The 16,712-nt window shown below is 42.3% G+C and overlaps 1 protein-coding gene across 1 annotated transcript in view; it reads right to left on the bottom strand.

Annotated features, from left to right (window-relative positions):
* bmp6 (bone morphogenetic protein 6) overlaps window positions 1–16,035 on the bottom strand; it is a 45,805-nt gene extending 29,770 nt beyond the window's left edge. Inside the window, exon 1 of the mRNA XM_071485519.1 lies at window positions 15,094–16,035. Within this exon, the coding sequence (XP_071341620.1) occupies window positions 15,094–15,502 (409 nt within the window). The 5' untranslated portion in view covers window positions 15,503–16,035. The remainder of the gene's footprint in view (window positions 1–15,093) is intronic.
* Between the last annotated feature and the right edge of the window lie 677 nt (window positions 16,036–16,712).

Genomic DNA, 16,712 nt, shown 5'->3' on the forward strand with positions numbered 1-16,712 from the left:
CATAACCTTTTAGGAATGGGAAAATATTTGTAAAGCACCATCCAAACTAAAGGGCCTGTTAATATCATTTACTGAGGAACTGACAGAAAAAGTAAAAAAATCTGTAATCTTTGGAAGAGTGTTCAAAAAAGGATTAAACAGGTTTTGGTTTTTAACTTTAATAAAGATCCATCACTTTTCATACTGGGTATACTTCCTGACAGTTATTTATTTAAAGAGGATCCTGCTTTTAATAGCAAAGAAAATGGTAACAGTTTCCTGGTTGAAGCCACAGCTCCCCCCCCCCCCCCCCCATCCCCAACATAATGTAATGGAGAGACTTTATCATGGAGAAAATCACAGCAAGATTACAGCTGAGAACAGACAGGTCCACTGAGAGATGGTCACTGTTAGTAAAGGCTCTGGTCACCCTTCTTCTTCTCTACTTTTATTGCACACTGTGACAGCGACAATGAGTCTGTGTGTGTGCGTGTGTGTGTGTCATCATGGCAAAATGTGGTCCTGGAGACACCTACTGTAGCAGGGACCAGCGCAGAGGCAGTTTTGACTACTTTGGCAGGTGAATACGTCCGTGGCTAAATTTTTGTTGCCGCAATTGCATCACAAAATTGCGTGATACAGCCATGAAACTTTACAGGTTTGTAGTTGAAAATATCATAAATCAAATAAGATTATAGAAATGGGAAAGGACCAGCAGGGCAAGACAACAAAGAAAAAACTAAGATTTAATGCTCCATTTTAGGTTACAGTAATCTTGTATCTTGGGTTATGAGTTGAGGTTAGGCCTTTGAGTTAAGGTTCAGGTGCTCACTTCACAAAAAATGAATTTGCAAGCATTGCGTAGAGATCACAAATGGTGTTAGCATCACATTTCATGAAAGATTGTTGCTGGAAAAAATGCAAAAAAAGAAAAAAAAGGCCTGCAGGGCTCTTTCATTCTAATCCTTTGGGTCCCAAATATGGCATTTGTTTTGTCCTTTGATTAGTAAAACATGTCAAAATTTCATATATCAACTGCTATTTCTATAATAAGTGCATTTGTGTCTGTTGGACATTAATGGCCAGTTGAGATTTCATATAAAGCCTCAGTAAAAACAAGTGTTTGTTTAATTGGGCGCCAATTTGAGCCAATGAGCTGTCAGCAAAAGATGGTGCAACACGTTTTTCACATTTACCAGGGTATTCCATAAAATTATGACTGGAAAATAAGATTCCTGTTTTCCACTTTTTGGTAAGTTAATAAGAATGTCATTCTGCAGCAGAGCAGCTGTCACATCAGTCTCCGGTCAGGCTATTGGTGGCATACACTGACATACACTCTACTCTTTACAATCCTTCAGCACCAGATAAAAAATTATATTCTGCCCTGCCATTTTGGTCACAGCATGCTGGTTGCACTTAATTTAAAAAAAACAAAAAACAAAACAAAACAAAAAAAAAAGATTGAAAACTAAATGGACTCATGCGTGAGACCATTTTGTTCCCTCTCCACCATCTTGTTCTCTTTGGCAGATAAACTACTTCGCTGTTTCATTAAGACACGAACATGAAAATAAACACAACAAAACACTGCAGTCATAAACAAAACCAGTGACACCAAACACTTGCTGTGTAACGTATGCGACTAACATCAACAATCCTAAACCAGAATCATTAATCTCCAAGTGCACTGAACACTAAAAGATGAGTTGTTTAGAGTTGGTCAGACTGTCAGGATTTGCTGTCCTTTGGTTGCCATATGATGGAGGGAAAAAAACATTTGGATGGCCAGCAGAGGAGGGTTTGTCTGCGTCTATGACTGTGCTAAAAAAAAAAGGAGGAGTGCTGAAAACCTACCAAAATAAACTGATTTTTGACTGTTGCTCAAATGCAGGATAACAGATGGACCCAAAATACTATATACTAACATTAGGAAAGTCAATGACCGTGGCATATGCTCTGATTTTATTTATGCTGTGTCAATAAAGGGATGATGGTCATCAAGGATCCGCTTTTATTGGTCTGTGAGGCTTTTTGGAAACCGTCTGAAGACTGATTCCACGGGGACGTGTCTGTGTGTGTGATACACTTTGTAGGTTATACAACATTGTTTGCGACTTCATTATTTTCAGGATGTTTTACAAGTAGTTGCTGCCTGCCCGTGCCTTCATTTGTCTGCGTTTGCACGTACTTTCGTGTGTCTTCCGTGTGCCTCTATAAACATGTGCACCAGTACAGGCAGTAAAGAGGTGATCTGTTGTTAACGTCTGCTTTTGTGAAGCAGGTGTGCATGTGAGTGTGTGTATACGTGTGTCTGGGATCGGCCGGTCTGGTCCCAGATTTAGAGGAGGAAGCCAGTGTCAGAGCCAGGAGATGGATCTCTCCTGAGGGATCCAATAAATAAGGAAAAAATATCTTTGAAAAAGGAAACGCAGCTGTTTCCAAAGGAGAAGTCAAAATATTGGTGGTTTTGCATTCCACAGTCGCAAACGTGGAAGGCCAGCTCATTCTGCGATGCTGTTTGGGACTCTATCGTACCTCCCTCTCGCAATTAACACATCCCTTTCTCCTCCTTCTCTGCATCTCCGCACATCGTTCCTACCATCCTATCTTCCTGTGCTCACCTCGCTGTTGGCCTGTCTTCCCCCTTCACTCTCTCTGTCATGCAGACAGTTTAGCCTCAGTGGGACTCCCTTTGGAAAGTCTTTGGTGACCACAATGCATTTCACTGGCTTCGAGTGAGAGCATATGATCCAGTCTAGCTCGGCTTCAGTCTCCCCCCCGGGCTGACATACATGTTAGAACTACTGCTTGTTTTACACACAGGCACAGCTCCAACAATAGTGGCAGTAACCAGATAGCTGGATATTCAAAAAGCAGGTGGTCCTTGAGGAAAATCAGAAGAAATGTAATTAATGTTCTCAATAATACATCTGTCCTTGATGTCAACACAATATTGGTGAGATGAAAGCGTAGAGAAATTTGGCTTTCTTCATGTTTTTTAAGTTATCGCAGATGGCTGCCGACCTGGGACCCGGCTCTGCTCAAGGTTTCTACCTGTTACAAGAAGCACTGTCAAGTGGATGCTCATTGGGGAATGAAGGGTTTCTGTAAATGACATTAAAAAGAGAGACCTCCTCTATATGAAAAGAGCCCTGAGATAACCTCCGTTGTGATTTGGCGCAATATAAATAAAAATGATTTGACTAGACCTTTCAAAATGATGTTATTTCAGCATGAGGAGCCCCAGTGGGAACTGTTCCCAAAACACTGTTCTCTCAATCAATGCATTAAAGGGGGAAATTAGTGTGTAAATCTATTTCTTTATGTCTTCTACTTTTTTACATACAATACAAATAAAATATGTGTACTAGGGATTTTACATCTCTCATTATAGACAGGTCAGCCAACAAGCGTGCATGAGTAAAATACAGTAGTTTCAGAAAGCATTCAGTCCCGGTCATTTTTTGTACACTTTGTTGTTGTAAACACTGTGTTGTAAATTTAATTGTAAATCAATAGCATTGCCACCAATCTGCTCTCAATAACCCACAATGAGCAAATGAAAACATGTTTTTGGACGTTTCTGCAAATTTATTAGAAATCAAAAACTGAAATCCCTCATTTACAAAAATATTCAGACCCTTAATTCAGTACTTTGTAGAAGTCCCTTTGGCAGCAATTCCAGCTTTGAGTCTTCTTGGGCAAGTCTTTACAAGCTTCACACACATGGATTTGGGCAGGTTATCCCATTATTCCTGGCAGATCCTCTCCAGCTTTGTAAGATTGGATGGGAAGTGTCTGGGAACTGCAATCTTCAGGTCTCTCCACAGATGTTTTATAGGGTTTCAGTCTGAGCTTTGGCTGGGCCCCTCAAGGACAGTCAGAGACTTGTCCTGAAGCCACTCCAGTGGTTTCATGGCTGTATGTTTTGGGTCATTGTCGAGCTGAACTGTCACTGCAGTCTCGGGTCACAGGCACTGTGAAGCAGGTTTTCTTCAAGGATCTCTGAATTTGGCTGCATTTAACCTTCTCTCAATTCTGACAAGTCTCCATATCGCTGCCACTGAGAGGCCCCCCCATAGCATGATGCTGCCGCCAGCATGCTTCACAATAATGATGGTATTAGCCAGGTGATGAGCACTGCCTGGTGTTCGCCAGAAATCTTGTTCGAAGTTCTGTCCAAAGGGTTTAGTTTTTGTCTCATCAGACCAGAGAATCATTTTCCTCATGCTCTCGGAGTTCTTCTCATATGCATTTTACTCAAATGGGCTTTTGTCAAGCTACCCTACCATAAAGGCCTGCTTGAGGTGAGATGGTGGCTCGTGTGGCAGGTTCTCCAACCTCTGCAGAGAACTTCTGAAGCTCCGTAAGAGCTACAGTTGAGTTCATTCCTAGTCAACACCTATCTTGCCTGGTAACTCAATTGGACAGCCAACTGTAGGACGAGTTCTTGTGGTTTCAAACCTCTTCTGTTTCACAATTATTGAGGCCACTGTGCTCCTGGGAATACGCAACATTAATGTAGTTTTATGTCCTTTCTCTGATCTTTGCCCAGCCACTCATTTATCAGAGGTCTACAGAGTTTCTTGAAATTCATGGTCTTGTCCTGACATGCAGCGTGAATTGTAGCACCTTTTTAAACTATGTCCAATCACTTCAGTTTTTTTACAGGGTGACTCCAGTCAAGTTGTAGACCCATCTCAAGGGTAATTAAAGGAAAGACAATGAAGCTAACCACAATTTGTAGTCCCACAGCAGGGTCTGAAAAATGTAAATGAGAGGTTTTTGATTTTTAATAAATTTGCAAATATTTCTAATTGAATATAGATTCATGGGCATTGCATCTATTTAAAATAGAACCTACAGCACAAGGAAGTGTGCACAAAGTGAAAGGGTCTGAAAACTTTCTGAATCCACTGGAACTGAGAGCTTAACAGCATGACAAGTTGTTTTTCTGCCAGTCTTGTGCCTTGAATGGCACAATTCATGAATGAAGGATTGTAGTACAGACTTAGCCACTAGCTCCATCAGCAGTTATCTTCAGTCTAATGTCTGCCTGCCACAGTAACCCTTGTTCTGTTCTTCTATTCCTATCACTGCTTTTCCTCTAATGAAGTTAGCATGCCTACCAGCTAGCCCCGGTCCAGCCAGACCATTAGCCAGTCACTGTAGCGTCCAGTCTGCCCTGAAGATATAGTGCATATTATAACCTCTTATATTGTAAACGCAACAATGGCTGAAGCTCTTGGCAAGCAACCATCACCACCACCCACTCTGGCAAGAAACCACATTCAGCAGTAGACAAAACTTAGAAATAGCCACATGGACTTGAGTGAGGTTCATATTGGGACTGCTTGTTTATTTAGCAAAACGATGGATGCATCTTGATTACTGAAATGTAATTGTGTGGTTCTCTGGGACATGATATTCTGGACCACCGTCTAGGCATTAGTTATTTTTCTATTTGAAGATAACATAGCAGATAACTAATTTGTCACATGACCTGAGTGAAAAATTCTGTATTATTCTGTTGATTAGATAAATGTCAACGTTGCATTCCTCTCAGAGTGTATACAATACCAGCTGGGCTTAGGCAGCAGCTAATCTATGTATAACAAAGACACTGTAGATGTACACAACTGAAAAATGGGAGGCTTCCTGTTGGAAAAAGATTCATACTGGACTTTTAAACATTCAGATAAGGTATCCAGGAGACTGGCTGCTTGGAGGTGTGGAAAGTAACTGTACAGGAGGAAGGACTGGGCGGTGTTTCCCCTGCACATCCTTAGTGATAAGATCCTTTTATCCAGAAAGACTCATGGCACTGGAATTGGATACATTTTTTTTTGGGTGTTCTCATTGGCAGTCAACCCCCTGACCCCTGAACATATTAGTATAATGTTGTACCCACTGAGATATGAATACCATCATCTTTTTTCTTATTTCTATCTCACCTGACTGTTCTTTATCTTTCTTTTCTCCATTATCAGTTTCATTATAAGTCAGTGCTCTTATCTACTTTCTTTCACCAACCTATTCTTCTTTCTTTTAGAATGAAAAGTATACAAATTTGCATTGAATTCTTTACTTGAATTCCTATATTTTTTCTTTAATTGAATCCCTACCTCTTGCCGTCCAACCCCTAACCCAAGTACTTGTAAACTTGCTTAATGACAAAAAGGTGTTTTTTCAATAATGAAAATATGTGAAAAACAGTGATGAAAACTACATTTGTTAGCTAAATCATGGGATAATTTTATGATTTTACACAAATACTAGTGTCTGATAAAACACAGCATGTACACATCTTGCTTCTTTCCTTCTCCTATTCTTTTTCTCATCTCTCTCTTCCTCCCTGCTTCCCACCATCTCTCCCGTCTCTGCCTGTTTTCCTGTCAGTATCATGTTTAGAAAGTCAACCTAGGGGTTGTAAATTTGTCAGCGGCAGAGCGGCTGAAAGGGAGGCTACTTGCTCAGAAGGGTCAGGAGCATTGGCGCTCATGGGGCCCTTTTTCACAGTGTGGTTGTTTCAGACACGTCCTCTTTAGAGAGCCGACCAGCCTGGGAACATTTGAGGGGCCAAGGGATGCAGCTTTCTCTCTGACACCAGTGTTTGATGGAGACTTCTTGTATAACAAGTTGGGAGTCCATGCTGTCTGACACGTATATATCCAAATTTGCTCAAATTATCAGTGCAGACACTTGTAAAGACATTGAGTGAGTGAGTGAGTGACTACATTCATTCCCTAACCCTTGACCCTTGCCTTGAAGGAAAACTCCACCCCAACATGCTTATCATTGTTAAATAAACAGCAATTGTTGATCTACCTTGTGTTTCTGAGTCCCCTGTGTTTTATGGTGGTGCATTTTTCAAATTCATGAGATCAACTGGTCAAAGACAAAACACTTTGATATTTGCTGACTGTTGAAATATTCTCCAAAAATGTGACTTTGTATTGTATTTGACACCTACAGAAAATACGCTAACTCTCTATTTCACACCAACATCCAGACATCAGACTAATGCAATAGTTTAACACTTGCAAGGCATTTTGGAAAATAGAGGAAGTCATCACAGACAAAAACTAGAATTACCTGAATAAGGGCCAGAGGTGAAGAACATTATGATGTCACAGTGGAGTTGAACTTTCACTATTTGGATATAAAATGTCATCACTTCATTTTATCCTTATAGACATTTGAGTTAAATTGGGTCATAATTAGAGTATGAATTCTTGAGTTTTGGCCATAATCATCTTTTGTGAGGTCACAGTGACTTTGACCTTTGACCTTTGACCACCAAACTCAAATGGGTTCATCTTAGAGTCCAAGAGAACGTTTGTGCCAGAAACAGTGAAATTCCCTGTGGGCGTTCCTGATACATCGCATTCACAAGAACATGAGATCGCCATTACCTTTTGACCTGTTTCCACCAAAGTCTAATCAGTTCATCTTAGAGTCCAAATTAATGTTTGTGTCAAATCTTGACAAATTACCTCAAGACAGTCTTGAAATATCACATCCAAGAGGCCAAAACCATGTTTTGTCAGTTTATTTAAGAAAATCCCTCAAGGTGTTACTGAGATTCACAAGAATGAGACGGATGGACTGGCCCAGCAGGATGATCAGTAAACGTTAAATGCAAGGGTTTAACAAATGATAACTCTTGGAAGGCACACATCATCACTGATGGGTGATATGTAACAGCATCCATGGGTTACATTTTCCTAAACAAATCTATTACATATCTAACATTAATCTTAAAGCCACATCCTGATGCTAATAGCAAAGGATCAACAAACCATACCAGAAACTTTGTTAGGATTTACTTAGGCACAGTGGTGCTTTGAGCTGAATGCTAATGTCAGCATACTCATATACTTGTAATTACTATGGTACTGTAGAAAAACAAATACCGTCAGAATTTTGGTATCAACTTGGTTCCTAAGTATTGGTTCTTGTGACATCCCTGTATCAGTCAAACAGCAGAAGACCACATCAGATTCCACTCCTGTCAGCCAAGAACAGAAACTTGAGGCTGCAGAGGGCACGGGTTCACAAAAACATGACAGATGAAAATGTAGCCTGGTCTGATGAATCTTGATTTATGCTGAGGCACACAGTTGGTAGGGTCAGAATGAATCCTCGGACCCTCAAGCATCCTCTGGGTGTGCCGTTTTTCTTTCCTTTCTTCCCTCCTCCTTTTCTGCTTTAGTAGTGCTACAGATAAATCCCAGCAGGCTTCATCTCTGTGGTATTAGAGAAGAATGTGACAGCAGGAATGTTTACTGTGACATTTACGCCATTCCTGTCGGCCGCGGTCATCTCCATTACCAGACGGAGCTTCTCCAGCAAAGCAAATGACTGGGTCATTACAATAATTAATGGAGTTCACTGGGCACACAAGGACATGCCGAGTCTGAGTTCAGCAGTTCATAGGTTCACAACCTTTTTTAACACCGGGGCAGACCATAAATTCCAAAGACATACCTACCAGTGTTTACAAAAAGGTTTGCCTCCTACACTGTGTAGCCTAGCATAAAATTTATGATCATGAAAAGATCTAAGGAGGGTATAGTATTAAACTACACCATTTCCACCATGGATGACAACAAATCAACCAGGACTGTAATCATGAAGATTATAACTTTAAGGTGTCAAATTAATTGTGTAATAAAACATATTTGTTGTTCCCTTCTTGCAATCCCCCCAAACTTCCCCTTGACCCACCTGACAGAATCACAGAGAACAGGGGAAAATGCACAAATTAAAACAGAGAAGATTGCATCTTCACCCTCTGTCCGTGCCTCTTTGTTTCCCACTTTTACATATACAAACTTAAGATAGAGAAACGGAGGCTGACACAAGCACAATAAGCACTAATTCCAAGTTTTTGTCTGCTAAAATCTCCTCTGCGTGGCCTCCTCATAGATGTTCAACACAAAATGAAGGCTGACACTTTTACAGCACTTTTAGCAGGAGAGTCATGATGGAGGAAAAACACACACACCCTCCCTCTCCACCTCCCCTCGATTTACACACATACCCACACACTCAAATGCACATGTACATGTAAAAGGGTCATGTACTGAATTACATTTACACATTTACAGTGAATGGCTGCATAGTAAACGTCAAAACTTAAGTTTTAACATTACAGCAGAAGAATAAAGCTACAAATTTCTAAAAGTCTTAATGGGCACTACAACAAGAACACAGTCCAAAGGCCTGATCGCCAATACGTGTACATTTTTGTATGCTGATTAGTTTTGTATCAACTTTGCCATGAACTGATATTTTTTTGCCAGCCTTAAATATCTTTAAATGGTAACTTTTCATAACAGAATTATTTTAATTGCGCCTGGAAAAGCCTTTAACACTGCATCTGGATGACCAGAATTCTTGGTGAAACCAATACTATAATCAATATATTTATAACAGTGCTTGTGGTCTAATATATCATGTGCTGTCTGTTTATATGAGCTCTTGAAGGAGTCCATCATATTGGTCTGTTTCAGATTAGTTGCATTTTGTGGCACATCATGGGGTCAAGAGTCCTCCTGTGGTTTTTCCCGGCTGATGTTTGAACTTGGGTAAATGCAGCAAGATGAAACACAGGAATCATTTTCAGCAAGAGAAAGAGAAAGTGTCGAGAATGGCAGAGTGGGAGAAAACAACAGATGTAAGGGAGAGCAATGAAGCTCTGCCCCCTCTTCCTCGAGGTGCTGCAGAGCAAACAGACTAAGGTCCTGCATGCCTGTACCCAGAGGTGATAAATGGGAGTAGCGGGTCCTAATCAGATGTTCCATCAAGGTTACTGGCTCACTTTGATAGATCGTTACCAGACGCGAGTCCGCTGCCCATCACCTCCTAAACCTGTCACACTCCTCCACCCTCCGCCACTATCAGTCTGAACTGGAATGTCCAATGAAGACATGAGAGCGGACAGGGGAAGAAGTGAAGACAGAGAGAGAGAAAAAAAAAAAATGCACAGCAAGTGTAATCTCTGTACTCAGCCCCAATCTCAGCTGTTATCTTGTCAAGTCGGACAGTTATGGCTCGAGAGGGAGAGATATCATCAGAGGATGGGCTGGGGGGCAGAGGAGTCACGGTGCTAAGAGCAGGGTGCATGACAGAGATGACTTCAAGTGTAAATGGAAGGGTTAGGGTTAGGGTTAACCCTATCTCTTGTAAATGGTTATCTGCTGACCTGAGGGTCAACCAACCGAGTGTGTACGTCTCTGTGTATACACCCACAGGAAAAGGTTTGTTTCGTCAACTGTTCCACTGGCTGTGGACACTACAGCTAAGACACATGCACACACTCATAGAGATTGTTAGGTCTGTAGCAACATCTCAAAAGGACAATAGAGTTGTCCTGAAACACCTCGTCTTTTATGACAGACATAAAGCTGGACTGGAAAAGACATACTCTGGTTAACCAGATATGTTTTCCCCATCAACCCTGTTTGTTTCTTGAGGCAGCTGTATGTTGTGCCAGAGAGCTTGACAACTAATACAATCCAAACATGAGAAAAAGGAAGCACTTTAAAACACTGTAACTCAATAAGCAGAATTATTTGTATATCTTGGGCCCTTCTTGAACATCACTGCAAGTTCAAATGTACTTGCAGTGGCAGTGAAATATCTGATTCTGTAAGCAGATGAAAACAGTCACAGAGGCTTGTAGTTTGTTAATGTAATTTCATTTCAATTTCATTCTCACTGTTGCAGGAGGGTTTCAACTGCCAAGCTCCTGTCTCAGAGAAGATCCTTGATTCAACCTCAGCATATCTTGAATTCCTCGCTTAACTTCTGGTTAATGCTGTTTATGGTATACCCCAAGCTGAGGTGAAGCAACGGGTGGTCCCCTGTTCTGGTCTCTGAGGCTTTTCGGGAAATGTCTCAGGACAGTTTTGTGAAATCTTTTCCAAAGCTCCCTTCTACATCAAACAATTGACTCTTTGATTGAAGCCAACTAATTATTTGATCATGCAGGGGCTTTGGGACACGTTTCGATGCAAAGGAAGTGGCTTATCTGAGCTTAGGCGCTGAGAAATGCAACCAGGCATCATAAGACAAGGAAAACAGCCATTTAGAGGAAACTTCAACTCAGAATAAGCCCAGCACTGTCTGGACCCAGCTAATCTTCTGAAAGCCCACTTCTTAAAGCTTTCTGGCTTGTTTGCTTTTTAAGTGTGGGAGGTAGGTTGGTAGAAAGCTTGGCTGTTGAGGTAAGAGGCCTGAGGTAAGCTCATGAAATGGGTTGTGCGGAAAAGGACAGGAGAGAAGAGGAGATGAATGAGGATCACCATGATGACTGACAAGTACAAAAAGAATAAAATAATTTTATAATAATTGGCCTTTGGGGGGGGGGGGTGTGATTCAACTTTCCAGACACTGGAACAGACTTAAAATGACCTACACAGCTATCTGATATTAAAAAAAACAATCAAAGTGTAAAAATACTATAATTTACATGGATATTTGCCACCATTCTTCTGGGTAAGTATAAAATGTTTCTGACTCCTAATCAGTCCAACCGGTGAATGATCTGTATTGGTGAAAGACGGATATAAGACCCTGTGAAGACAAGACAAGGAAACCTTTTGTCTTGCTCATAGTCCTACCAGGCAAATCACAACCCTACTAGCTTCTACCAGACAGCTTCTGGAGTATCGAACCACCTGCTGGATAGGAGTAGTACCAACCCTGATTTTAGCAGTAGCCAGGGAAAACAAAGACAAATGCAGTCAGATTTGTGATCTGGCTAATAGATATATGTGTGGCTAAATGTAAACAAAACTGTATTTATTAACACTCTGACTTTATCTGACAATGTCCGAATAGGTTTTTGAAGAGAAATGAGTCTGTCGAGTAGATTGGTGGGCCAGGTCAAGCTCACCCGTTAATCATGAAAGGGTATTTTAAAATGGTAGGAAAAGTAAAACAAGAATGACTCTAAAACCATGGATGTATTTTTCTGGATTATTATGGGACCCTCCCTCTGGTAAAAACCCAGCAAACAAACGGAAAAGGACGGACGGCAAACAACCAACGGGCACTTTGGCTGCGCTGCGAGCCAAGCCAAGCTCAGAGAGGCCTCCACACCTGTCTGTCGGCCTGGCGTGGGAGAGCCATGGCGGAGCAAACTCATCACAGTTAAATGCAGATGACACAGGAACAACACTTGGAGTTCCTGTTCTGTGACCCATGAAACCAAAGCCATTTCTGTGCATCCTTGACTCACCATAACCACAAGCTCAACAGCTCAACCACAAAAACCAACCTTGATAGGAATATCATGATTTCCCCTGCTGGCTATTAAAGCTCTCACAGTGGCTTTGGGTGTTTGTTCAGCAATATGTTGCCCCTCATTCGTTTGTGAGTATTGACCTCATGTATTTGTTTTCCACTGGGGTGCACCTTACCAATACTGGTCAGCGCCCCCGCACTTAATCCACACATATGAAAAAAGATGTATTTGTAGCCTACTTAAAATATCACACAAGGAGGGACTTCTTTTTATGTGGCTGTTGAATGTAAGATTATCATAATTTTCTCACATTCATTTGATTTCATGCTCGAAGTCAGTGTTTCTTTCTGTTTGAGCCACAAAGAACGAGTGTAAACTAGCCCTAAACTCTAATTAACAGTGACCGTTGTAATTACCTGAGCGCACCACTGTGCATTAGGACATGTCCGGAGCTGCAGCATGTCACGCAGCATGAGTCATACAGCACACAGTGTCACTTCACTAGACCTCTGTGGAAAGCAAGAAGTCCGCAAATATGCTTCTGGTCCTATTTTTTTTTTCTTTTTCCAGTGGATGATTCTGTACCAGTGATGAAAGCTAAGGAGAACAGATGACTGAACATGAGGTCTATATGAATCATGCAGAGGGAGGGGGGCGAAGAGGCACATGGTTTGCAGAGAGCACACTTGAGACTGGATGTAACACAGGGGCTCTTAAATCTATCCGTGTCCCAAGAGAATACCCTCAGAAAATGAGCTCTCTATCTGTACTACTGCCACAGCTGGCTGTTAAAGACATCAGTTTGGGCCAAAGCTTAAATCACTGTCATCATTTTATTATCTATGGGTCAGTGAAGCAAGAATCTCCTAATGTAAACAGGTGAAGTCAGTTTTAAATCAGATCGTCAGTGTAAGTCTTCTTCACTTTGATTTGACTCAGCACAGATTACGCCTTGGAAGTGTCTTTCCATGAAGTCTGCTTTCGCCCCTGTCTGTTAATCCAACCCCATATTTTTTAAATTGTTTCAGACAAATTGTTTGGCTTCTTCGCCTTTCTTCCTTTCATTTATCTTGATTTTAATTTGTAGTTTCACTTTGGCCACACATGATATCCAGATTTTTAGGCTGGTTTTTAAACAAGAAGGACCACCCAGAAGTGTTTCAGGCAACTTTCTACTAAAGCCTTCTAACAAACTGCTCCAATCGAGAAAGAGACACATTAAAAACTAATCGGATGGCGATGACACACGGTAGACGCGCAAGGCCTTATTTGCAAAGCAGATGGAAAGCCTTGGCCTGTCCAACATTAATTACAATCACATTCGGGGAGGAAGCCGTCCCTCCTCCAGGGCGGTTAGGACTCTGTGTACAGCTGGAAGAGATGGCAACCTAATCCCCTGGTCACCGCAGAAATCTGAGGGAATCGTCAAAAGATGCACAGGACGTGATTAATCAAAGTGGAGAGCCAGATGTGCAACAGCACAGGAGTATAAACCCAAACTGACACAGCACAGGAATACCAAAACCACAGACACACAAACACACCGCCGTCACTCCCCCCCTCACCGAAAAGCCAACAGAGGGGCTTCGATATCTGAGACCAAAACTGTAACCACCTTCTGTTTGAATATCTGGTTTTCATCATCACGTGTTGCAACACAAATACTCAGAGGACCAATAAGTAGAGAAGCAATTTTTTTTTTTTTTTAACTTATGTGCCCCAACCTATTATAACTCTCTTCTTCATGTGTGGTACTACAGTAAGTGACTAAATGGTTTATAAAGGTGGGGATTAAAGGACTTCCTGTTTCAAAAGCATGCTAAAGGTCAGGAATAAAAAAACAAAACAAAACATGAGACCTTATTTTTTCTCAATGACACTTTCCCACTGTTTCCGTGGCCTTATCATGACAATGCCCTTAGTTCCCAAGAAGAGTGACAATCAATCTGGATTTAAGCCTTCTTGTCCACCAGCCTCTGACGCTCTGTTTATCTTCAGGCGCTCTGTTTAGAGTCTCCCAGTAAACACTGGAGCTGCTAATGGAAGGAAGGGCTTTCGGCTTTTATGTTCCAAACTCGTTAAAGTGTCGCTCTTTATCGTCACTGGAGCTAATTAAAGACAAATCTGCTTGGGTAACACAAACAATGCGACGCAATTTACGCACAGGAAAAGCCGCAAACTCGCTGCGCTGGAGGTCAAAGGCAGGAATAGTCCTTTATATACAAATACCAGCGGTGGTGGTTGATGGTTTGCTGAGAATATAGGTCTTTATTTTTCCCGCAAAGACATAAATCACGGAGCACACTGCACAGCAGAACTGACCACAGAATCTCGGGGATATAAATGAGCCGAGGAGGGCCAATCAACCCGGAGAGAGGACGTGCACTAACAATAAATAACAACACATACCCCGTGAGTTTTTTTTTTTTTTTTCTGCTGAGCCACAGACGAGATGAGGGAATTGTTTGGCCTTTGTGTGATTCACACAACGAACTAGTTCACGGTCCAACTGTGGCGCGAATGTGTCGTGACGTGTGCGTCAGCTGTGAGCTCCAGGTGTGACAAACAGTGCGAAAGAGGATTTTCTTTCCTTTTTTTTTTGTTCTTTTTTTAAGATGAGCACAAGATCTTTAGAAATAACCCCCCCCCACCCCCCCCCCCCCCCCACCCCACCTCACACACACACACACAAATGAGATTCTTCATGTCAGCCAAACTTTAGGCGGGTCTCCACTTCATCCTTGCTCTCAACACCTGTTCACATTTCAGCTCAACCGCGCCTGCTGCGATTCCCCCACTCCATCCGTCCTCCCAAACATTATTAAAAACCCGTCAGACAATTGCAGGTGACTCACCTAAGTTAACGAAGCTCATCACCATATCTGCATCGTTCAGAAAGGCGCTCTCCTGATATGTGGCCAGAGGAGGGCTCTGGGTTGTCCGCGTCGACTGATACCCGTCCAGCGCGCTTTGCGCCCGGCTTCTCTCGTCGCTCGACATGGTGTTGTATAAGTCCAACATGAAAAGCGGAGCGGAGTTGTACTTTCCGTGCGACAGATGCGGTCTCGGTCTGTGCGGCAGCCCGAGGATGGACAGGATCTCCTTCTGCATCTCCCTCTTCTCATGCGTCCGCAGCCGCCGCTGGATGAAACCCGGGTGCACTTCGTTGTTTCCATCCAGTGAATGATTACTCCCCGCCACCGGGAACATGCAGTAATAAGCGCTCCACCACATTACGACCAAGGCAAGCCAGCAGCTGGTCATGGTGTTGTCCCGCCTGTGCTCTCCGCGGAGTCCCAAGTGTGTCTGTGCCCCGGAGGTTCAGTCGCCTGTCCGAATGCAAAAACGAGCGTAATGGTAACCAAAGTCCGTCCCGAGCTCGCTGGTGTCTGTCAGCCACAGGTCAAAAGCGGGAGAAGAGTCGCGTATCAAGCCATTTGAAATACTTCCTAAAGCAAAATGCGCCGAGAAGCGTCGGTGCTGCTTTCATTTCTGATTTCCGTAGCGCGCCGTGGTGCCCCGGGATAAAGTGCACCATGTGAAACTTTATTGTGAGCGCTCGCCGAAGTCGGTCAGAAGACACCGTTTGATACGAAGCTCACCAGGAAAAGAATAACAGCCGCTCCAGAAAAAGCCATTTTACGCGAAAAGACGTCTGCTCTCCAAAATATATATGGCTCTCCAAATTTGCGCTCTGACAAAAAATAATAATAATAATAATAAGTTGGGCTGCTCTCAGTGACTGTCACCTACTCCTCCTGAGCTGTGTGTGAGGGTCTAACAGGAATCAGCAGGTTGCGGCCCATATGCGTGTACGTTTGTGTTTGCTTGTGTCTGTGTGTGTGCTCAGAAACCGCCCACTCCGTGCGCATTTAACCAGAGGTGGAGCTCTCTAGGCTACAAGGACAACTCCAACATCATATTTCCATATTTTGTCCGCTGCACAATAACAGCCCGTCTATTCTGATAAATACGTCAAGTTAAGTCTCTGCACAGCCCAAGTATTGCACGTAATACGTATTACTTATTGTATTACGTAGCAATTTCTATGATAGGACTTAATCCAAGTTTATTGTTTGCAAAACTTTTATATGTTATAAATAGCAGTTTTGGGATGTGCCTATATTTGTTAGGTTTTTTTTTTTTTTTTGCAGTGGCCTATGTAGTATGTTTCTGAAAGGGTTACACTTTGTGTAGGCCTATAATACGGTTTGGCTTTACGTGTAGAAACTTAATTTCCCCACTTAATTACTTCATAAAAACCTACTTGCTTACTAATTTTCACTTGCACTTATATGAACTTGTCAGATCTGCTATGATGACGCAGGGTTCACATCTTTCCACATCCAGGATTAAGGTGTGTCCACTCCGCTGAAGTGAAGTAAATGTCCAGTTGAGGCACGACCCCTGACGATGAAGTGGGAAACAGCAAGCCATGACACAGAGCCCATAAAGGAGTGGTGATCTGATCTCA

This window comes from Trachinotus anak, unplaced genomic scaffold (genome assembly GCF_046630095.1).
Source record: "Trachinotus anak isolate AG129_WGS33_773 ecotype Australia unplaced genomic scaffold, CSIRO_AGI_Tana_v1 ptg000009l, whole genome shotgun sequence".
Taxonomy (NCBI): domain Eukaryota; kingdom Metazoa; phylum Chordata; class Actinopteri; order Carangiformes; family Carangidae; genus Trachinotus; species Trachinotus anak.